Here is a 25,253-nt window from a genome sequence, read left to right as displayed (position 1 = left end):
ACATAACTACCTCAACACATTGACTCTGTACCAGTGCCCCCTGTATATCGCCTCCACATTGACTGTACCAGTGCTCCCTGTATATCGCCTCCACATTGACTCTGTACCGTAATACCCTGTATATAGCCTCCACATTGACTCTGTACCGTAATACCCTGTATATAGCCTCCACATTGACTCTGTACCGTAATACCCTGTATATAGCCTCCACATTGACTCTGTACTGTAACACCCTGTATATAGCCTCCACATTGACTCTGTACCGTAACACCCTGTATATAGCCTCCACGCTGACTCTGTACCGTAATACCCTGTATATAGCCTCCACATTGACTCTGTACCGTAATACCCTGTATATAGCCTCCACATTGACTCTGTACCGTAATACCCTGTATATAGCCTCCACATTGACTCTGTACCGTAATACCCTGTATATAGCCTCCACATTGACTCTGTACTGTAACACCCTGTATATAGCCTCCACATTGACTCTGTACCGTAACACCCTGTATATAGCCTCCACGCTGACTCTGTACCGTAATACCCTGTATATAGCCTCCACGCTGACTCTGTACCGTAATACCCTGTATATAGCCTCCACGCTGACTCTGTACCGTAATACCCTGTATATAGCCTCCACATTGACTCTGTACCGTAATACCCTGTATATAGCCTCCACATTGACTCTGTACCGTAATACCCTGTATATAGCCTCCACACTGACTCTGTACCGTAATACCCTGTATATAGCCTCCACATTGACTCTGTACCGTAATACCCTGTATATAGCCTCCACATTGACTCTGTACCGTAATACCCTGTATATAGCCCCGCTAATGTTATTCACTAATGCTCTTTAATCATTTGTTTTTCTTATCTTACTTTTTTCTCATTTTTTTTTTTTTTTAGGTATTATCTTAACTGCATCATTGGTTAAAGGGCTTGTAAAGTAAGCATTTCACCTGTTGTATTCGGCGCATGTGACAAATAAATAGTGATTAGATTTGTTATGTCCTGAAGGAAATAGCCCCACTAATCATCTTGGAGAAACAGTGCATCACACCTCCTCGCCTGTAGTGATTTAAAGGTATTTAGTAGGCATTCTATAATAAATGTAGAGAGAGAAGTTCTGTGAATCCATAAAGGGAATGATACTGTACCTCATAACAAGGACGATGGCAACTGATATTAAACAGAAGACCTCCAACTAGTTGTGTGTCTGGAATTTGATTACTTTAAATTCATTTTTACATTTTGTTCTCATAATCTAATTTTACATATATCTAGTCCTTTATCTTCCAGTGAATAATATCATGAAGAATTGGTGACCCATTATGCTGTTACTTATGTAACTGTAGTCCAACTTCAGATACTGTGGGTCTGGAATTATAGGATCCCTTGACTAAAATAATTCAAATACTGAGCTATATGGGAATGCTCAAACAATTATATTATTTCATACTAATACAATTGCTCATTAAAAAAAAAGCTCCCTGAAAGATAGGGGTCAAAATGATTGGATCCCCTGTTTTCAATACTCCCAGCAGCTGACCATATCACTGCCTGGAGTTGGCTAAACGGCCTTGGCACTTGGTTTGGAACCAGTGCTGTGGTCATGTGGGTTTGGCCTTTGAAAGAACAATACAATAACCCCATGCCTACTGTGAAATGTAGTGGTGGTTCTTTGATGTAATGGGGCTATTTTGCTTCCACTGGTCTTGGGTGCCCTTGTTAAGGTCAATGGCATAATGAACTTTAACAAGGACCAAGACATTTTTAGTAAAAAAAACTGGTTGCATTTGAATCTTCGTGCAAGATAATAACCACACACATCATCAAAATCCACAAAGATATGCTCATTCTCCGCACATGTGGTTTGATTTTGAAGAGGACAGTCCATAAGTGCAGACGAAGGATATCAAGGAAGTGGTAAGATTCTGTACGGAGGACTGGTCTAAGATAGCATCCCAATGTGTTCCCCAATGTCAAACATTTTAGAAAAAGGCTCAGTGCTGTTATCCTCACAAGGGGGAGAATGTTTTGAGAATGTTTTTATATATATATTACAAAATCTCTTTTTCTGAGTAATTGTGTTTAGTATATAATATAATTTTGTATGTATTTTTTTGCTAATTAAAATAAAGATCAAGAGATCCAATAATTCCACTGTTTATAACTCAAACAATACATGGGGAACACAAGGTTTTTCCAATGACAAAAGTTTGGGAGTGTTTCCATCCAAAGTACAATAGTAAAATAGATAACTCTATGAGGGAACAGACACCATCAGACCACTAGAGGGAACTCTGACGTGGTGATAGACACCATCAGAAGACCACTAGAGGGAACTCTGACGTGGTGATAGACACCATCAGACCACTAGAGGGAACTCTGACGTGGTGATAGACACCATCAGAAGACCACTAGAGGGAACTCTGACGTGGTGATAGACACCATCAGACCACTAGAGGGAACTCTGACGTGGTGATAGACACCATCAGAAGACCACTAGAGGGAACTCTGACGTGGTGATAGACACCATCAGAAGACCACTAGAGGGAACTCTGACGTGGTGATAGACACCATCAGACCACTAGAGGGAACTCTGACGTGGTGATAGACACCATCAGACCACTAGAGGGAACTCTGACGTGGTGATAGACACCATCATTGCAGGACATTCAGATCACTGAGTACAGTATGGTAAACATGTGTACCCATTTGAAGTTCACTGCTATATTATGAAATGTGTGTGTTCATTACAATACATGTATCCATATAAAATACAGTGCATCTCTACGTCTTGTCATTACATACATCTTCAGGTCCAATTACCTCCCATTGAAATCTAGCTGGTCGAAGAGAATCATACAGCAGAACTAGCATGTCCTTCATTTAGTTTCCGAGTGGCGCAGCAGTCTAAGGCACTTCTTCTCAGCGCAAAAGGCATCACTACAGTTCCTGGTTCGAATCCAGGCTGTATCACATCCGGCCATGATTGGGAGTCCCATAGGGCGGCGCACAATTGGCCCAGCGTCGTCTAGGTTTGGCCTGAGTAGGCCGTCGTTGTAGATAAGAATTTGTTCTTAACTGACTTGCCTAGTTAAATAAAAGGTAAAATTATAAACATAAAAAAATACAATATATATATAATTTTTTACAATTCGATAAATAAAAATCACTTAAGACTGTGTGAGAATCTCTAGCATTTCCTTGCCTCGTTTTCAAAATCATTGGATGAGGTCAGAGGTCCCTCCCCTCAGAACTTCTCATCAAAATGCTACAGTAGAAGAGAGGATGGGAGGACTCAAGGAAATTAATTTGCCTTTCTCCCATTGTTCAAATTATGCTGGTACGCAAGCACACCTTTTACAGTTTATTCTTCAGGTCTTGGCCAAATGCTGTTATAGTGAAATGTCAGGGTAAACTGAAATGAAAGGTGACAAACAGTCAATTACTTCGGTATTTTGGTTTTTTATAAGAACATCCTAATATACAACAAAGAAAAATAATGCTACATTGATGAAATAGTCTGTAGACAGTTGAAAGATTCTGTGGATGAGATGATTCCAACATGTAAACTTTTGCCAGTTTGACATAGTTTGACATAGCACAACCAGCATAGGCATATAGCTAATGATATTGACATTTGTTTGGAAACTTCATTTTAACTATGCATTTATCATATCACTTGTTAAAAGGGGGAATAGTTAAATCAAGTTAATCTGTAATTGATTTGACCGAGGTAAATAACGAAATCCTCGAAACGTGTGTAAATGTGTGTTTCCGTCCACCCAGTGTTTTGACCGTAGACATACATTGGTTGCGACACAATTATTTTTCCTTTAGTGCTTTCATTCTGGTGGTAGACTTTACCTACAAATACATACATAATGATCATACTACTAACAATACAAGCCTAATGGTTTTTCTGCTAAAGAAATACATGTATTTGCATCATATTGAACTGATGCTAAGGTAAGTGAACAAGCTTTCAATATCAGTCTTTCTTCCAATGACTCATTCTGTCTCTTTCTCAATTCATCACCTTTCTCTTCGGCTCCTTCTAAAAACGTATTGGAGAAGAAAGTCCTTCAGGAGGGACCTTGGTACTTCTCTTCCAATGAGGTTGAGAAGAAGGTCCTTCAGGAGGGACCTTGGTACTTCTCTTCCAATGAGGTTGAGAAGAAGGTCCGACAGGCGGGACCTTGGAACTTCTCTTCCAATGAGGTTGAGAAGAAGGTCCTTCAGGAGGGACCTTGGAACTTCTCTTCCAATGAGGTTGAGAAGGAGGCGAGGAGATGGGATTAGAGAAGGAGGCGAGGAGATGGGATTAGAGAAGAAGGCGAGGAGATGGGATTAGAGAAGAAGGCAAGGAGATGGGATTAGAGAAGGAGGCGATGAGATGGGATTAGAGAAGAAGGCAAGGAGATTGGATTAGAGAAGGAGGCGATGAGATGGGATTAGAGAAGAAGGCAAGGAGATTGGATTAGAGAAGGAGGCGATGAGATGGGATTAGAGAAGGCAAGGAGAAGGGATTAGATAAGGAGGTGAGGAGATGGGATTAGAGAAGGAGGCGAGGAGATGCGATTAGAGAAAGAGGCGAGGAGATGGGATTAGAGAAGGAGGCGAGGAGATGGGATTAGAGAAGAAGGCGAGGAGATGGGATTAGAGAAGGAGGCGAGGAGATGGGATTAGAGAAGAAGCCGAGGAGATGGGATTAGAGAAGGAGGCGAGGAGATGGGATTAGAGAAGAAGGCGAGGAGATGGGATTAGAGAAGGAGGCGAGGAGATTGGAGAACAGACAGAAAGGTGAAATGACAACCATTAGAGCTCCAAGGTGAATCTGGTTGAGCCTAGGTATGACATGGACACAAAAAATGTATTGAAAAATAACCTATATCTTGGTCCCGTGTTCCAACAAGCCAATCTCTTCTACATCAATAAGTAAAACATTTACACTTTAAAAGGCCCAGTACAGTCAAAAATGTGGTTTCCCTGTGTTTTATTAACTTCCCACACTATGAGCTTGAAATAATATTGTGAAAATTATGATAATACCCTTTCAGTGTAAGAGCTTGTTTGAAACTACCGCCTGAAATTTCAGCCTGTTTTGGTGGGATGGAGTTTTGGCCTGCCCGGTAACATCAACAGGCTGTAAATTTGTCCATTTTCAATGTTCCTCTCCCCACTCAGACCACTCCTAGACAGTCCCATCAAAATTCTTGCTTGAGAAATTGCTCTTTGTCTCAGAAGTTATTTTTGTTCCTTTTTTAACAATTTTAATTGAAAAAAAAAATTAAAATAAAGGTACTTAATTATTACTCAGAAATTATTTGATATTGAGATAAAAACAGCTGCAATGGACCTTTAAGCCCAAGTTTCATCTGAATGGAGTAAACTAGTCAACACCTTGTTCAATAAACGCTTTCATTTTCTGTTGGTGCAGTACCCAGCTCTACCCACTGGGGGGCACTACTGTCCCACCCTGATATCAGGAGGTCTGAGCTGCCTCTCTCCCTCAGCCAGGAAGATCTGCATAGCCCTGTAGAGCAGGTGCACCCCCAGCTCCCTCTTCCTCTTCAACTGCCACGTGGACACCACCCCGTAGTAGTCCCCTCGCTTCTGGTTGGTCAGCATCTTCAAGCCTGCAATGGGAAGGTTCCTTTTGTTGAAACTGTTTATCTTATTTCGTTGCATTCATTTTACTTTCGTATATAGGTAAGATATATTTTTGTTAAAGAATTTGTAGGACAAAAAAAAAAAAACTTTAAATGAGACTCATTAGAAATAAATTTGGGGAAAAAAATAGACCTAATCACTTAAAAGTGTCATGTAGTTCAGGATGCAGATCAAATCTCAAGATATCCATGGTAACATTATGTATTTTTTTAAATGTAACCTTTATTTAACTAGGCAAGTCAGTTAAGAACAAGTTCTTATTAACAATGACGGCCTACATTGGCCATACCCGGAAGACGCTGTGATACAGCCTGGAATGGAACCAGGGTCTGTAGTACTGAGATGCAGTGTCTTAGACTGCTGTGATACAGCCCTGGAATGGAACCAGGGTCTGTAGTGACGCCTCTAGCACTGAGATGCAGTGCCTTAGACTGCTGCGCCACTCGGGACCCATAGAACATAAAGTACAACCAGGCTACATAAGATGTTTTCCTCTCCTCGTCTTCCTCTCTCCATCTTCACTGACCGTTACGAACTACACCAGTGAAAGGAAATGACTGAAAGGCATCCTCAAAATATTGACTTGTTTTGTAGCCTGTATTTTCAGACGAGTAAAAGAAAGAAAGAAGGATTAGTCACTTTAGACTACTGAGATGGACCCCAAATAAAAGAATGGTCACTCACCAATGGCGTCCACCATGACGGCCTCACGCGTGTAGGCCTCCACGGGGATGACGTTCTGGAAGCAGTGCAGAGAGATCACCCCCTGCTCGGCCTTCCAAACCTGGAGGATGTGCTGCACCTTGGAGCACAGTTTCTGCCCCCCCCCCAAAAAAAATAGGAGGAACGATATGGACGTTAACATATATGTTTATTTTACCTTTATTTAACTAGGCAAGTCAGTTAAGAACTATTTTTATTTTCAATTTTTAACTGGTTATGGATTAACTGGTCTAGGCACAGTGGGTTAAGAAACTATTTTTATTTTCAATGGAACAGTGGGTTAACTGGTCTAGGAACAGTGGGTTAACTGGTCTAGGAACAGTGGGTTAACTGGTCTAGGAACAGTGGGTTAACTGGTCTAGGAACAGTGGGTTAACTGGTCTAGGAACAGTGGGTTAACTGGTCTAGGAACAGTGGGTTAACTGGTCTAGGAACAGTGGGTTAACTGCCTTGTTCAGGTGCAGAACGACAGATTTGTACCTTGTCAGGGGTTTGAACTTGCAACCTTCCGGTTACTAGCCCAACACTAACCACTAGGCTACCCTGCCGCCCCATTGATGTGTATTGATGTGGACCACATCCCATTTCACATGACTTTACACTTGGGTCATTTATATTACATTTGAACTTTGGTTAGTCATTGTTGTTTGTCAAGACAAATGACCCAATTCCCCCACTGCACCAATACGGTCTTTTCCAATACAACCAACCGACAGGAGGAAACTGCAGAGACCCAGAACGAGAGAAAAACAACTAAACGGATACGGAAGTTCAAGTTAAAGAAAAGTGACTCCAACCTTAGAAGTCTTATCTCCTCGGTGGTAGTCTAGAGCCTCGTACAGATGGCTGTAGGGTCGGGAGCGCTTGCCTTTGCCCACGTAGAATATAGCGCTGATGAAAGTCTGAAAACAATCCATAGGGCTCATGGAATGACTCCGATACGGTAGGTTCTTTGTTACTCTGATGCAGGAAAAGGTGCCGGAAGAGGAACATAAGGAAATTATGTTGTTTAAAAATGACGCTCAATATCAAATTTGCAATGAGTTTCACCCCATTGGAGGAGAAGGTCCAGGGTGATTCTCTGGTGAGAGGATGCAAGGAAAGATTAATTTAGGCATTGGAAAAGCCAAACGATTACAACTGACCTGGGGTCCAGTAGCAGGTAGTTGAAGCTGGACTTGATGACGCCCTCCCGCCACTTCCTGTTCTGGTCTGGTTGGTCAAACTGCTGGCACAGCGCCAGCTCATCCTCCTGGCAGTTGGGCAGCACCAACGTCCGCAGGGCCACACACAGCTCTGGACTGTGTCCCTGCGCAGGACCTAAAAACACACATAACTCAGTCATTCACCACAGCAGAAAAGAGTAGCATTTTCATAAGTACTACTAGTTCATTGGATAATCTGTCAAAAAGGTGGGTAAACACAACACCTGACTGGGTGTGTGAGCGAACCAACCACTTTAAGCTAACAACTAACTTGCACCAAGTCTGGAATCAACAGGACCCTTAACATCTTCTAGCCTCAATCCAGAAGACTGCTAAATAGTTAACCAAATAGCTACCTGGACTATCTGCATTGCCCCACTAACTTTTTTTGACAGAGCACATAAGCTGCTGTTACTGTTTATTAACCATCCCATTGACTAGTCACGTTATCGCTACCTACAGAATATACACTACATCACTAAAAGTATGTGGACACCTGCTTGTCAAGCATCTCATTCCAAAATCATGGGCATTAATATGGAGTTGGTCCAAGGCTTTCCACTAGACGTTGGAACATTGCTGCTATAACAGCCTCCACTCTTCTGGGAAGGCTTTCCACTAGACATTGGAACATTGCTGCTATAACAGCCTCCACTCTTCTGGGAAGGCTTTCCACTAGATGTTGGAACATTGCTGCTATAACAGCCTCCACTCTTCTGGGAAGGCTTTCCACTAGATGTTGGAACATTGCTGCTATAACAGCCTCCACTCTTCTGGGAAGGCTTTCCACTAGACATTGGAACATTGCTGCTATAACAGCCTCCACTCTTCTGGGAAGGCTTTCCACTAGATGTTGGAACATTGCTGCAGGGACTTGCTTCCATTCAGCCACAAGAGTATTACTGAGGTCGGGCACTGCTTTTGGGGCAATTAGGCCTGGCTCGCAGTTGGCGTTCCAATTCATCCCAAAGGTGTTCAAATGGAGTTGAGGTCAGGGGTCTGTGTGGGCCAGTGAAGTTCTTCCACACCGATCTCAACAAACCATTTCTGTATGGACCTCTCTTTGTGCATGGGGGCATTGCCATGCTGAAATAGGAAAGGGCCTTTCCCAAACTGTTGCCACTGAGTTTGAAGCACAGAATCGTCTAGAATGTCATTGTATGCTGTAGCGTTAAGATTTCCCTTCAATGGAACTAAAGGGCCCAAACCATGAAAAACAGCCCCAGACCATTATTCCTCCTCCACCAAACTTTACATTGGGGCAGGTAGCATTCTCCTGGCAACCACCAAACCCAGATTAGTCCGTCGGACAGCCAGATGGTGAAGCATGATTGATCACTCCAGAGAACTTGTTTCCACTGTTCAATGGTGGTGAGCTTTACACCACTCCAGGCGACGCTTGGCATGGTGCATTGGGGAATTTAGGCTTGAATGGCTGCAAGGCCATGGAAGCCCATTTCATGAAGCTCCCAACAGTTATTGTGCTGACTTTGCTTCCAGAGGCAGTTTGGAACTCGGTAGTGAGTTTTGCAACCCGAGGACAGACGATTTTTACACGCTACACGCTTCAGGACTCAGCGGTCCCGTTCTGTGAGCTTGTGTCCTACCACTTCGTAGCTGAGCCGTTGTTGCTCCTAGATGTTTCCACTTCACAATAACAGCACTTACAGTTGACCGGGGCAGGTCCAGCAGGGCAGAAATTCGACAAACTGACTTGTTGGAAAGGTGGCATTTTATGACGGTGCCACGTTGAAAGTCACTGAGTAAGGCCATTCTACTGCCAATGTTTGTCTATCGAAATTGCATGGCTGTGTGCTCGATTTTGTACACCTGTCAGTAACAGGTATGGCTTAGATAGCCAAATCCACTAATTTGAAGGGGTGTCCCTGCACATGGATTCAGTACTGGTACCCCATGTATATAGCCATGTTATTACCTGGTACTCTGTGTATATAACCCTGTTATTACCAGGTACTCTGTATATAACCCTGTTATTACCTGGTACTCTCTGTATATAGCCATGTTATTACCTGGTACTCTGTGTATATAGCCATGTTATTACCTGGTACTCCCTGTATATAACCATGTTATTACCTGGTACTTCCTGTATATAGCCATGTTATTACCTGGTACTCTGTGTATATAGCCATGTTATTACCTGGTACTCTGTGTATATAGCCATGTTATTACCTGGTACTCTGTGTATATAGCCATGTTATTACCTGGTACTCTGTGTATATAGCCATGTTATTACCTGGTACTCTGTGTATATAGCCATGTTATTACCTGGTACTCTGTGTATGTAGCCATGTTATTACCTGGTACTCTGTGTATATAGCCATGTTATTACCAGGTACTCTGTATATAACCCTGTTATTACCTGGTACTCCCTGTATATAGCCATGTTATTACCTGGTACTCTGTGTATATAGCCATGTTATTACCTGGTACTCTGTGTATATAGCCATGTTATTACCTGGTACTCTGTGTATATAGCCATGTTATTACCTGGTACTCTGTGTATGTAGCCATGTTATTACCTGGTACTCTGTGTATGTAGCCATGTTATTACCTGGTACTCTGTGTATGTAGCCATGTTATTACCTGGTACTCTGTGTATATAGCCATGTTATTACCTGGTACTCTGTGTATATAGCCATGTTATTACCTGGTACTCTGTGTATGTAGCCATGTTATTACCTGGTACTCTGTGTATATAGCCATGTTATTACCTGGTACTCTGTGTATATAGCCATGTTATTACCTGGTACTCTGTGTATATAACCCTGTTATTACCAGGTACTCTGTATATAACCCTGTTATTACCTGGTACTCCCTGTATATAGCCATGTTATTACCTGGTACTCTGTGTATATAGCCATGTTATTACCTGGTACTCTGTGTATATCTGTGTGTATATAACCCTGTTATTACCAGGTACTCCGTGTATATAGCCATGTTATTACCTGGTACTCTGTGTATATAGCCATGTTATTACCAGGTACTCCGTGTATATAGCCATGTTATTACCTGGTACTCTGTGTATATAGCCATGTTATTACCAGGTACTCCCTGTATATAGCCATGTTATTACCTGGTACTCCCTGTATATAACCATGTTATTACCTGGTACTCCCTGTATATAACCATGTTATTACCTGGTACTCTGTTTAAATAGCCATGTTATTACCTGGTCATTTTACATCGGACAAAAGATGTTTGGTTCAGTATTTCTCAAGTGAAATACCGATTTTGGCGCACCTCAAGAAAAATATTTGTGTACACGAACCTCAGAAAAAAAAACTTGACGAAGACCACGAACTGTTTCTGATGTGACGCCTTAACAGTGAAATGCTTCCCAACAATGCAGAGAGAGATCGAATAGAAAAGTAATAACACGTAATAATAAAACACAATGAGTAACGTTACTATATTATTACTTTTCTATTCGATCTCTCTCAAATATTTTTCTTGATGTGCGCCAAAATCGGTAGCTGAAGTCTATAGCCCCTTCATCAGCGTTTGGTCAACAGTAGAGATTTTTGTTGTCATTCAATGAAGGAGGAATCTGCTATTTTTTTCACTTGAGAAATACTGAACCAAACATCTTTTGTCAGATGTAAAATTGCGAGACTAAGATCTCCTCAACAAAAATGTTAAAATTAATGACAGATTTCTTGAGTTATCTAAATTCTGATTATTTTGAGGAAGTGTATACTGGCTATGGTGTCTCAAAATGGACAAAAAGTACTATTGCCATTTTCTTCTTGTTTTTCAAGTGAAGGTCTTTTAAGGGAGTATGCGAACACACTCGTTCGGTTCGTCTACGTGTGACCAATAAAATGTTATTTGCATAATCAACAGTGTTAACCCTTATCCTTTACATCTCTGATCTAACCTTAATGACGTCATCATGAAATTTGATTGAGAGTTAACACAACTGAAAGGAACATTACCTTGGGGTCGGTCCGGTAGTTGTTGTTGAGTGTCCGGCTCCAGCAACAGCCGCCTTAGCCTCTTCATGTACACTGGCCGGGTACGATGACTTATGGGTCCCGGACTCTCTCCCATCTCCACAAGCCTGCGTCTCAGCTCCTTGTCCGTCAGGCATTTGGTCTCTGACCACTCCTGAGCCACCACAGGCTCCTGGTTCTCCTTCCCTTTGGCCACCGTTCCTCCACCACCCTGCAGGGAGCGCCAGTCGTACAGCACTGTGTCCTCGCCACTGGACGTGCTCAGGCTGGAGCTGAGCGAGGTGTTGGCCGCAGGTGGGACGTGGGTCTCGATCAGTTCGTGACCCTGCTCCGTGTCCGTGTAGAGATACTCCACCGGTTCCTCCTGGTCTGGTATTACAGGACGTCCGCCTGGGGTGTAGGAGAGGCTGGCCAGCCGCTGAGGCTTGTGGAAGTGGGAGAGTCGACTCATGCTGTAGCGCGGGGTTGTGCCTGGGGTCGAGGGGGGCTGATCTCTTTTTGGAGAGAAGTAACTGGAGCTGGATGAAGATGGAGTCTGGGAACTTGACAAAGATGAGCTTGAGTCGGCCTTCTCTGTGGTCCAGGATTCCTCCACTCTTGGCCCAAAGCTACCAACTGTCCCCTCCTTGGTCACTGCATCACTGGAGCTGGACAAATCGTCGGTTAGAAATTCACCACTTTCAAGGACGTCTTTTCTCAGATAAGTGGGTAAAGTCTCTTTGTGAGGATTTTTTAAAGTAAAGTAATAATCCAGTAAAGATAATTTGTCAACTAAACTTGGAGTTACGATGACTGTGTCAGCCATGGTTTTAGAGATGAGGGTGTCCGCTTGGCTGGCACTAACACAAGATCCCCGACCTCTGTCGTCATCGGCGATGAGGAGGGTGTCTGCTTGGCTGGAACTAACATAAGATCCCCGACCTCTGTCGTCATCGGCGATGAGGAGGGTGTCTGCTTGGCTGGAACTAACACAAGATCCCTGACCTCTGTCGTCCTTGGCGATGAGGAGGGTGTCTGCTTGGCTGGAACTAACACAAGATCCCTGACCTCTGTCGTCCTTGGCGATGATGAGGGTGTCCGCTTGGCTGGCACTGACATATGACCCTTGACTTCTGTCGGCTCTGAGAGTGCTAGATTGAGGCTCTTGGCTCTCGTAGATGACAAATGAGTCCCCAGAAGTACTAGCTGTCCCGTTTCCAGAAAAGACTGGGGTGCGACTACGCCCGCATGGCGTGTCGTAAAAGACGTTGTCGCTGCCTTGCGACTTGATGTTTTGGCGGCGTGTGCGTGTCGGCGTAGGCAAGGTCTGCTCAAACAGCGAGGAGGTGGAGAGGAGGCTTTCGGGGGTCTTGCCGCTCATTACCGAGCAGCGACTCAGCCGCGAGTGCGTCCTACCAGTGACAAAGGGACTTGGGGTCAGAGGCAGGTCCTCCTCCAACACTGGAGTAGAACCAGGTCTGGGAGTGCATTCAGTTGGTCTTGTTGACAACTCTTCAACATTACCCGCTAAGACAGCATCTGGAAATATTTTTTCACAACCTGGACCTTTGGTTGGAGATATTTTGTCAGTCAATGTAAGGTTATCTACCATGGCTGGTAGTTCTACCATGGCTGGTTTTGACCTCTCTGAGCTGTTGGGAGTTTCATCAGTATCTACATTGTTAGTGTTCATAGGATTTTGTGTGTGTTTGTCGTCTTCGACACCTCTGCTTTTCACTTTACGCTCCTCTTCAGAGGCTGAGACCCGCCTGGGTGACGTCTCCAGGGTCGTAATGTAGTGGTCACTATCACAGCTGCTGTACCTACTAGCTCCGCTGCTACTGCTGCTGCCAGCAGAGCCACATAATGGGACCTTCACTTCTTCTACCTGATTCTCAACGACTTCTCCGTTCTCTTCCTCAAATGGGAAGTGTCCAACAAATGTTTTTTCCATGTCGATCTCAGTGCACTCATTATTATCCTTGGAGAATACAAACACATGTTCAGGGGAGGTGACGTCGATCCCCTGGTGATGTAGGACGGTGGCCATGCGCTCTGGATCCAGGAACTCTGAGTATTCCGAGAAGTCGAGAGTATAGTCTTTAGAGTAGGCAATACCCTGACCCCCTGGCTCCCGCCTCTGAGATTCTGAACTAAAAACGGGGAAGTATTCGTCCACTTCCTCTCTGAAGCTCACACTCTTGCGGCTCGTGCGCCGTGAAAAGCAAGGAGGGAGGAGATCCAACCGAGGAGGAGAGAGTCTGTTCCTGTTTACAGACGGATGCAGCGCACTACAGTCAGCGAGTGGTACGTCCTCGCGAAGTACAGGAAGTGCGGCTCTAGGACCTGCGACGGACATACGAGTGCTGGATAACATTGATGGAGGCTCCCAGTCAGAGTCCGTGTCCCACTCGTTGGTGTGGCGCACCTCAGGGTTAGATTTATAATCAGACGCCCCTGAATGGGATCCTCTTCTCCAACTGTGCCTGTTGCTAATAGCAGACAGTTCAAAGAACGAGGTCTGTCGTGTGCTACTCAGTGGGCCCTCCCCGAAGTCACTCAGCAAGGACATGCTGTGAGAGATAACACTGCAGTCTTCGGAGTCAGTGTAGCTTGACGCGTCACCTTGGCCATTGTAAACAGCTGCAGGAAATTGAAAAGGACAAAGTATTTAAGACTCTTAAGAAATCAGACAATTATAATAACATACACCATTTCTCATACGCTTTTATCCAACACATCTTACAACAGTCAGTCTGTGACCCAAGGGGATTGAACCCACGGCCCTGGAGTCACTAGCGCCTTGCTCTTACCAACCGAGCCACACAGTGATGCATCAGAGTTTGAGATGTGAAGCATCACAAACGGTCCAGACAAATGTCTTACAGTATTGGAATTGAGGCAGATCTTCCTCCTCTGTGTCCAAGGACTGAGACTCCTGAAGGAGGTGGGCACATCTGCGGTTGTCCTGTTGTTGTGCCAGATCACCTGGTTTGTTCCCTTCCTGACGAGAGCAATGAGACAACATAAGGAGTAGGTGAGAATGATGGCCATACTGTAAATGGGGTTATGAAAAAGGAAAAAGTGGTGATTGTTTCAAAATCTGGAGGGGGGAAAAAAGTAGATATTGTCCAGTGTTTAATTTCCTGGTAACATAGTGAGACTCAGATTTTTATCATTTTTTTGATGATGCAAAGTTTGGTAACAGAATGACGGCACAAACTGTTATTCTGTTACAAACTTTGCATCTGCACTGTTCTTTAAGTAAATGTGTTTTTGCTAAAAAAAAAAAGTTGAAATTGGTAAAAGTAGTCATTTTTTCATAGAGTTGTATGGTTTGTTTAACTTTGCAATATTTTAACATACATTTTAAAGTGAAAAATCTCACTATGTTACCGTGGAATTGCCCTGTAATAATGACCACCACACCAGAACAACTCAAAGTAGGCGAGAGAGAGAGAGAGAGAGACAGAGAGAGACAGAGAGAGAGAGAGAGACAGAGAGAGACAGAGAGAGACAGAGAGAGAGAGAGAGACCGAGAGAGACAGAGAGAGAGAGAGACAGAGAGAGAGAGAGACAGAGAGAGAGACAGAGAGAGAGACAGAGAGAGACAGAGAGAGAGAGATAGTTGATTCATGTTGTTTTACAGAACACTGTACAGAAGAACATAGTTCATATGTAAATGTAACCCTCCTCCTGCATTCTTGCAGCATTGTGACTACTTACAAGTCTTACAGTAACGTAACTCATACCTACTGTAGCCTAGTGCAAAAAAGCTGAGCGAAATCAGACCCAAATGTAATCTCTCCCACCTGATCCTTTAAGTTTGCATTCCCTCCATTCTTTAACAGCAGTTTGAGATTCTGATAGCAACCCCATAACGCTGCTACGTGCAGGGGTGTCAAGCCATCCGAAGACCTGGATGGAAAAAAAAGCTAATTTGATGCAAAGCTTTGCTGCCTGCATGTTTATGACATGTTATAAGAATGTAATGGAGCCGACAGACATGTCAGCTCAGATTCTAGCTCACAAGCATTTCACTACACCCGCAATAACATCTGCTAAATATGTGACCACTATAAAATTAGATTTTATTCATATTATAGCCATGTCGCAAGATGTACGGAATGTCTAGCTATACAACATAATGGCAAGCAACATGATCTGCACATTGGAAAACAGTAGATAACATTGATTTACAGTAGAGCCTATTTAGTTGAATTTAGGTCTACAGTACCGGATGTTGGGGTCTGCCCCATGTTGCAGAATTAACTTTAGGCAGCGTATACTTTTCTCCGTCTCTTTGCCAACTGCCAAATGCACAGCAGCAACACCTTTACTTCCGACAAGATTGGGATTTGCTCCTTGTGCGAGAAGAATCTGCACGGTTCTAAGAAATAAATGTTCAGAAAAGAGTCATGTTATTCTTTTGTCATACGTAGTGTTAAAATTGCACGTATGTAAATGTATTAAAATGAATATAAACCTTACAGACAACAAGGTTAAAGTTACATATCATAGAAGTAAATAGTTAACTAGCCCTGTTGTTATCTAGCTAACTATAAATAGTTGCCTTCTGTACAGTAGCACATCCCTTCCATCTGCGGTAACGTCAGCCTAGTATCTCTGGCCCTTCTCATAACTCTAATCATACATGTTTTCTATAGCTGTAAATTATGAAGCTACTGACTAGTAACACAGTAGCACAGATGGATACTCCTCGGTAGTAAACGTTAGCTAGTCAGGTAAAGAGATGACAGCACATTACCTTGGTTCTCCGTCATTCACAGCTTTGCACAGCTGTGTTGCCAGACTGGTCTTGCTTCGATGCTGCATGACTCGCGTACTTCTGCAATATTTCGTCTGGTCATCAAAGCTTTTATTTTAGCTACCGAACTAAAAGCATGCAACCCAAGTTCTCGTGCACGTCGGATGCAATTTAATTGAGATTGATCGGTTTCGTTTATTTATTTATGTTTTGCAATTTTGATAAATTCACATTTCATCTTCGATTTCCTTTCTTGGTTTGTTGTGTTGAAGTTCCCTCCAAGTTCATAAACCCCGCCTGTCCGTTTCCGGCAGACTAGATGCAGTATTGCGTATCGCTGCCTTTCTCAGGTCGGAGTGCGAATTACACATTTAAATATCTAATGACCTCACAATCCTAGTTGCAGGCCGGTTTGAGTTTATTTTTTACAGGGACAGTGCACATTAATCAATAACCTGGGCAGGTTATTAAAAACAATTACAATATAGACAATCGTTGAGCAGTGAGCACACGCAGAGCAACATAGGACAAGCAAGACATAGCATACAGACAGAGCAACATAGGACAAACAAGACATAGCATACAGACAGAGCAACATAGGACAAACAAGACATAGCATACAGACAGAGCAACATAGGACAAGCAGGACATAGCATACAGACAGAGCAACATAGGACAAAAAGCATCAAGACAAAGTTCATAAAAGCAACAAAGTGTTTCCACACCTGACAAGCAACAGACAACAGACAACATGGAAAGCGGCAATACACAGCTAGGGACCATGTTCACACATCTGATGGACATTTAGCCATGTCTTCATGCATTTTGTGAAAATGTGAAACCACAACAATTTCCTTGCTATTTAGTTATGCCTGTCATTTGAGGCCAAAATTGTTACAAGCGAAAATGTGGTGACACCCAACTCAGCCATCTCGCAGAAAAATGTCCTCCTATCCTCAGTATACCGCCTGCAATATAACAGGACATGCTTCACAATCTGTACCTCAACACATTCCTCACACCCCATCTGGGTTTTCCCCCACTAACACTAACCCACTTCCCAATCCACTATGACCCTGCATCAGCCTATTTTGCGCAGAAGTCCAATATCCCACCTACAGATAATACTGCTTGGTTTAATCTAGTATCTGTCAGCATTCGAACCAATTAGACTTTACCATCAAAACTGGGTGGTATGTATTTTTAATTTTTACCTTTATTTAACTAGGTAAGTCAGTTAAAGAACAAATACTTATTTTCAACGACGGCCTAAGAACAGTGGGTTAACTGCCTTGTTCAGGGGCAGAACAACTGATTTTTACCTTGTCGGCTCTGGGATTCGATCTAGCAACCTTTCGGTTACGGGGTTTATCTCAATGAAGTAAAGAGGAATCCTTTCCTTGTTTCGTTAGTTATGAGTTATTCTTAAATATTCTTTCACCATGTATTTAGTTAACTAGATATAGATCAGTCAATATTTATTTAGCTTAGCTATAGATCAGTCAATATTTATTTAGCTTAGCTATAGATCAGTCAATATTTTTTTAGCTAGCTATAGATCAGTCAATATTTATTTAACTAGCTATAGATCAGTCAATATTTTTTTAACTAGCTATAGATCATTCAACATTTTTTTAACTAGCTATAGATCAGTCAATATTTTTTTTAACTAGCTATAGATCAGCCAATATTTTTTTAACTAGCTATAGATCATTCAACATTTTTTTAACTAGCTATAGATCAGTCAATATTTTTTTTAACTAGCTATAGATCAGTCAATATTTTTTTTAACTAGCTATAGATCATTCAACATTTTTTTAACTAGCTATAGATCAGTCAATATTTTTTTTAACTAGCTATAGATCAGTCAATATTTTTTTAACTAGCTATAGATCATTCAACATTTATTTAACTACCTATAGATCAGTCAATATTTTTTTAACTAGCTATAGATCATTCAACATTTTTTAAACTAGCTATAGATCAGTCAATATTTTTTTTAACTAGCTATAGATCAGTCAATATTTTTTTAACTAGCTATAGATCATTCAACATTTTTTTAACTAGCTATAGATCAGTCAATATTTTTTTTAACTAGCTATAGATCAGTCAATATTTTTTTAACTAGCTATAGATCATTCAACATTTATTTAACTAGCTATAGATCAGTCAATATTTTTTCTAACTAGTTATAGATCAGTCAATATTTTTTTTAACTAGCTATAGATCAGTCAATATTTTTTTTAACTAGCTATAGATCAGTCAATATTTTTTTTAACTAGCTATAGATCAGTCAATATTTTTTTTAACTAGCTATAGATCAGTCAATATTTTTTTAACTAGCTATAGATCAGTCAATATTTATTTAGCTAGATATCGATCAGGGAAGGATATGAGACCAGAGTACAGGCCACTTTATGTAATAAATTATGAAATCTATGGCTACATTTCAATAGTTTTGTTTTTACACTTCCTTTCCTTTATCACAGCGTTTCCCAAACTCGATCCCCGGGACCCCAAAAGGCTTTTTGTTTTTTTGCCCTTACACTACATAGATGCTTCAAATGATCAAAGCTTGATGATTAGTTGATTATTTGAATCCGCTGTGTAGCGCTAGGGCAAAAACAATTAACTTGGGTTCCCTAGGACTGAGTTTGGGAAAGATTGTTTCATCCCGTACTTTTTGAATAAACAATCAGCACATAATTTACTCTGAAGAAATACCCAGCTACATGTATTTAAAAAAAAATGTCATTCTATATTCCAAAATGTTAATTTAAAAGCAGGACTTCATTTGTTGTCCACAGTATTGCGTTTCATAGTAGATTACTGACTGAAGCCATAGCCGTTTATCTTTTCCTTACAATAGTCATGTTACTAACTATGACAATAAAATGGTTAACAAGCATTAACTTCTTCAAGAATAATTGTTTCCTAACAAAAAAAAAATCATTTTATTTGAAATGAATTAGACTAATCGCAAGTACATTTGGATAAGTTTTTATGGAGTGTCAATGGAGAGTATACTGTAGATCAGCTCAGTTTACACAACGCCATTACTTTCCATACCCCTTTCCTAAATAACAAACATTACTATCCATACCCCTTTCCTAAATAACAAACATTACTTTCCATACCCCTTTCCTAAATAACAAACATTACTATCCATACCCCTTTCCTAAATAACAAACATTACTTTCCATACCCCTTTCCTAAATAACAAACATTACTATCCATACCCCTTTCCTAAATAACAAACATTACTATCCATACCCCTTTCCTAAATAACAAACATTACTATCCATACCCCTTTCCTAAATAACAAACATTACTATCCATACCCCTTTCCTAAATAACAAACATTACTATCCATACCCCTTTCCTAAATAACAAACATTACTTTCCATACCCCTTTCCTAAATAACAAACATTACTATCCATACCCCTTTCCTAAATAACAAACATTACTTTCCATACCCCTTTCCTAAATAACAAACATTACTATCCATACCCCTTTCCTAAATAACAAACATTACTATCCATACCCCTTTCCTAAATAACAAACATTACTATCCATACCCCTTTCCTTAATAACAAACAAACATGGGTTGAACATGATTACCCGTATCTTGATTGAACATTAGCAATGCAAACAAATAAGGTATATTAATATTGCAGGACAGAAGAGCTATCCGAGTGTTGCTATTGGTCCCGTGTAGGTCAGTTGGTAGAGAGTGATGCTTGCAACGGCAGGTTTGTGGGTTCGATTTCCCCATGGGGGGGACCAATACAAAGATGGATGTACTCACTACTGTAAGAAAATCTGCTAAATGACTCAAATGTAAAATGTCTGTGTGGTGGAATATCGGATAAATCTCAGTAGATTAATCATAGCTGGGTCTCTAAATGTTTCCAAAATCAGACAGATATAATGGAGAGGAGGGCAGGTATGAGGCCCATCAGAGGGAGAAGAGTGCAGGTATGAGGCCCATCAGACAGCGAAGAGGGAGATGAGGGCAGGTATGAGGCCCATCAGCAGCACTATGAGGCTGGGGTTGGTGGCTCCTGTGTGGTCAGGCTCTGGCTCTAGGTCTGGGATGAAGCAGTCTGTGTAGGGCTCAATGCATGCTGCGTAGGCCATGACGTGGGCGATGTAGCTCTGCTCCTGGACCCCGTGAAAGAGGTGAGCCATGGGGCCCTTGGCAAAGATGGCCACGTCCTCTGAGCCGTGGGTCTCAGAGTCCAGAGGTACGGCTGACTGCTGCTTGTAATCTTTGTGATCTGAAGGGGAGGTGAGAAGGAGTGCCAAAGTTAGGAGAGAGAAAATATACATGCAATTTGGAAACTGTAGGTCTTTTAAGGAGTTTTGAAAAGAGGGGAGGATAATTAATAAACATATACAATCATTGGCTTTCATGTTGATGTTCATTTCCTAGTATTATCTGCATGATAAATGCATTGAAACTATTTCAATCTTCAATAACTGATATCAGGGTTGGGGTCAATTTGAACTAAAGACTGTCAATTCAGGAAATAAACTAACATTTTAATTATATTTCAAATAACTTCTCAATAAACTGGAAGTATAAGATATTTTTTTTCAAAAGTTGATTTTAAAAAATTAAAAAATAAATGCAAATTACTTCCTAAATGTACTGCCCCGCCCCTAATTATTTTACCAACACCATTTTTCTATTTGATTAGACAATATTATCTTATTTTGCTGTCATTTTCCTCTACACATTCTGTCAAATTTAGAGTTCCTTAATATGATGCATCGCTTTAAAGCCTAACATACCTGCTTCCGTTGTGTTGACATCTGCACGAGATCCATTGACTAACTTGTATCCTGGTCCATTTCCATAGAGTGTGGTGGTAAAGCTCTTTTTATCTTCAGCCAGGTTACGGGACAGACCTTCAAGACACAACGCATACCAGCATGCCATTAGATTTTGTCAGTCTAACGCTAAGCTTGCTCAAATACACATAACAGCCCCCCTGACCACATAATTATATAAACCCCTATGTTTAGCACCCCAAAAATAGCATTAAAGCAAAATGGAATAGGGGGCCTGATCTATACACTGCGTTCTATGGACATATTTGATGGACCATGTATGATGTGGTCTACCTAGGGATGCAAAGAGTGTGTATATTACTGGAAACTTTCTAAGTTTACCTGTAAACTACCAACATCTTAGTAACTTTCAAGCAGGGGTTGGAACCAGTTCAGGGAACAAAACCGAAAACAGTAAAAGGGCGAAATCAGAACCCGGAACGAAAGTGATCTCTACTGTTCCAGAAAATAACCGTTATTTTCAAAGGTAATGGGAACCGGTTGATACATTTATTTGACTTTCTAGGCATTTTTTCCAGCCCCACAAAAAAACGCAACAAAGCGCCTATGCAAACCACTTACGCTGTCACTCAGAATCTTATTCCAGTGTCTGCCTTCCAGCTGAAAATCTTTGCCAGTGTGTGTAATTGTGTATGCTACCTGCTACCCCCTCCGAAGCCTAGGTTACTGTAGCCCCTCCCCCTCCGAAGCCTAGGTTACTGTAGCCCCTCCCCTCTGAAGCCTAACTGTAGCATACTGACGTTACAAGCGAGATTCTGAAATTAGGGAAATATTTTGGATTACATTATACTATAGTTATTACGTTTCACATTGGATTTATTAGCCACAAAAAGGTAAGATGTGTTTTTATTCTTGTGCCACTCTGGACACACAAGCTTGTTATCTAGCTCGCTCGCTCACTCGCTCGCTCGCTCTGGTCCAACGTTAAGCAAACTCTAGGAAGTTCAAAGGCATTCAAAGTTCCTCCATAGAAGCCACACACTCCTCTAATTCAGATAATACATGTCATAACAAGATGCCCAGCGCTTCAAGCCTCTCCCTCTCTTCTGACCAGCAAAATTTCAATCGCATCTCTCGCCACCACCTGTCTGTCCATCACACATGTAAACAACTATAGCTTGCACTTCCCATAACAAGCTGCTCTATCAGCACTGATTGGTGAAGTAATTTAAAATAAGTTGATTTCAAGAGGTTTAAAACGTAACAGAAAGGAACTATCCACTGAGTGTACAAAACATTAAGGACACCTTCCTAATATTGAGTTGCCCTCAGAACAGCTTCAATTCATCAGGGCATGGACTCGACCAGGGCAAGGTGTCGAAAGCGTTCCACAGGGATGCTGGCCCATGTTGATTCCAATGCTTCCCACAGTTGTGTCAAGTTGGCTGGATGTCCTTTGGGTGGTGGACCATTCTTGATACACATAGGAAACAGTGAAACCCAGCAGCGTTGTAGTTCTTTTCACACTCAAACCGGTGTGCCTGACACCTACTACCAAAACCCATTCAAAGGCACTTAAATCTTTTGTTTAGCACATTACCCCTCTGAATGGCACACACCATGTCTCAATTGTCTCAAGACTTGAAAATCCTTATTTTAATAACCTGTCTCCTCCCCTTCATCTACACTGATTGAAGTGGATTTAACAAGGGACATCAATAAGGGATCATAGCTTTCACCTGATCAGTCTATGTCATGTAAAGAGCAGGTTTTCCTAATGTTTTGTAGACCAGATATATGAGCCAGTAGTTTTGGGGGGGTTCAAACCAGTTCAGAACTTTATTTTGCAGTATGAAGGGGTAGGGGGGGGACTCTGTTCAGAACGAAACAACTGGAAAATAATTTAAGTTACACCCCGTTTTCAAGTTAATTTCAAGTTTATTTTAGATGAACCTTTATTCAGATGATCAAAATGTGTCTGTAGTAGTGGCGCCTCTGGCACTGAGATGCAGTGCCTTTGACCGCTGTGCCACTCGGGAGCCCCCGCGTGGCCTCATCACATGTAATGTACAGTGTATTCAGAAAGTATTCAGGCCCTTTGACTTTTTCCACATTTTGTTATGTTACAGAATTATTTGAAAATGTATTAAATCATTTTTTCTCCCTCGTCAATCTACACACAAAACCCCATGATGACAAAGCAAACATGAGTTTAGAAATTTTGGCAAATGTAAAAAAAAAAATAATAATAATAATATCACATTTACGTACAGTACCAGTCAAAGTTTTGGACACACCTTCTAATTCCGGGGTTTTTATTTATTTGGACAATGTTCTACATTGTATAATAAAAGTGAAGACATCAAAACTATGAAATTACACATATGGAATCATGTAGTAACCAAAACAAAGTGTTAAACAAATCAACATATTTTTTATATTTGAGATTCTTCAAAGTAGCCACCCTTTGCCTTGATGAAAGCACACTCTAGGCACAGCATGATGCTGTCACCACCATGCTTCACTGTAGGCATGGTGCCAGGTTTCGTTCAGATGTGACGCTTGGCATTCAGGCCAGAGAGTTCAATCTTGGTTTCATCAGACCAAAGAATCTTGTTTCTCATGGTCTGAGAGTCTGTAGGTGCCTTTGGCAAACCCCAAGAGGGATGTCATGTGCCTCTTACTGAAGGCTTCAGTCTGGCCACTCTACCATAAAGGCCTGATTGGTGGAGTGCTGCAGAAATTGGTGTCCATCTGTAAGGTTCTCCCATCTCCACAGAGGAACTTTTGAGCTCTGTCAGTGACCATCGGGTTCTTGGTCACCTCCCTGACCAAAGCCCTTCTCCCCCGATTGTTCAGTTTGGCTGGGTGGCCAGCTCTAGGAAGGGCCTTAGTGGTTCCAAACTTCTTCCATTTAAGAATGATGGAGGCCACTGTGTTCTTGGGGTCCTTCAAGGCTGCAGACATTTTTTGGTACCCTTCCCCAGATCTGTGACTCGACACAATCCTGTCTCGGCGCTCTACGGACAATTCCGTCGACCTCAAGGCTTGGTTTTTGCTTTGACATGCACTGTCAACTATGGGACCTTATATAGACATGTGTGTGCCTTTCCAAATCATGTCTAATCAATTTAATTTATTTACCACAGGTGGACTCCAATCAAGTTGGAAAAACATCTCAAGGATGATCAATGGAAACAGGATGCAGCTGAGCTCAATTTCGAGTCTCATAGCAAAGGGTCTGAATACTTATGTCAATACATTTTTTAATATTTTACATTTTTTAATACATTTGCAAACATTTCTTTAAAACTTGTTTTCTTGTTGTTGTTTGTCATTATAGGGTATTTTGTGGAGATTTCTGAGGACATTTTTTCAATTAATCAATTTTAAAAAATTGTCTAATGTAACAAAATGTGGGAAAAAAGTCAAGGGGTTTGAATACTTTCCAATGGCAAATAATCAAATAAGACATTTTTAAAATAAAATAAATTATGACAAGGCTGTAAAACAATGTCCTAAATATAAACCATCAACTTAGTGAATACCATTGATGTTTAATATGTTTTCTTTGGCAAATTACCGGTAGCTTTGTAACGCTAGGCCTAACTATGGACTTCATGATGTAGCCTACCTAAGACGGGGTTCCCTCTGTTGGAGTGCCCTCCAAAGGAGAAGACGTGGGAGTGGTCAGCAGTGACCACAGACAGAGTGTCCAGCTCACTGGTCAGTTCTGCCGCCCGCTCGATGGCATTGTCAAACTCCACCGCCTCCGTCAGGGCAAATTTGGCCCCGCTGCCATGGTGACCGTGATCAATTCTCCCCCTTGAAGTGAAAACCCCCCGCAGCAATTGTCAATACAATATGATCTTTATGAATTATATTTATTAGTCTCCTCACTCGCAGAATCTTTAAATAGATGTAATAGGCTGTTAAACTGTACTCCATCTAGGAGAGATGATGTCACTGTCAAAGCTCTACTCCATTTTGGAGAGATGATGTCACTGTCAAAACTGTACTCCATCTTGGAGAGATGATGTCACTGTCTAACCTGTACTCCATTTTGGAGAGATGATGTCACTGTCTAACCCATACTCCATCTTGGAGAGATGATGTCACTGTCT

General features: G+C 41.6%; 2 protein-coding genes across 2 annotated transcripts in view; both read right to left on the bottom strand.

Moving 5' to 3' along the window:
- Positions 1–3,454: 3,454 nt before the first annotated feature.
- On the bottom strand, positions 3,455–16,621 carry ankle1 (ankyrin repeat and LEM domain containing 1). Its single transcript, XM_024408252.2, has 9 exons — positions 16,332–16,621; positions 15,801–15,953; positions 15,376–15,481; positions 14,450–14,567; positions 11,567–14,206; positions 7,551–7,725; positions 7,203–7,365; positions 6,367–6,499; positions 3,455–5,648 (listed from the first exon to the last, which is right to left on the bottom strand). The coding sequence occupies exons 1-9, from the start codon at positions 16,397–16,399 to the stop codon at positions 5,476–5,478; spliced, it is 3,729 nt and encodes a 1,242-aa protein (XP_024264020.2). The 5' UTR covers positions 16,400–16,621; the 3' UTR covers positions 3,455–5,475.
- A 2,694-nt stretch (positions 16,622–19,315) lies between these two features.
- The window catches only part of alpi.2 (alkaline phosphatase, intestinal, tandem duplicate 2), a 32,683-nt gene continuing 26,745 nt past the window's right edge, over positions 19,316–25,253 (bottom strand). Inside the window, exons 9-11 of the mRNA XM_042322895.1 lie at positions 24,764–24,955; positions 21,130–21,246; positions 19,316–20,612 (exon numbers count right to left, since the gene is read on the bottom strand). Coding sequence (XP_042178829.1) covers positions 20,323–20,612; positions 21,130–21,246; positions 24,764–24,955 — 599 coding nt within the window. The 3' untranslated portion in view covers positions 19,316–20,322. The remainder of the gene's footprint in view (positions 20,613–21,129; positions 21,247–24,763; positions 24,956–25,253) is intronic.

This window comes from Oncorhynchus tshawytscha, linkage group LG06, assembly GCF_018296145.1.
Source record: "Oncorhynchus tshawytscha isolate Ot180627B linkage group LG06, Otsh_v2.0, whole genome shotgun sequence".
Classification (NCBI taxonomy): Eukaryota; Metazoa; Chordata; class Actinopteri; order Salmoniformes; family Salmonidae; genus Oncorhynchus; species Oncorhynchus tshawytscha.
The sequence above is the reverse complement of the archived record's forward strand: the minus strand, read 5'-3'. Positions and strand labels throughout refer to the sequence as shown.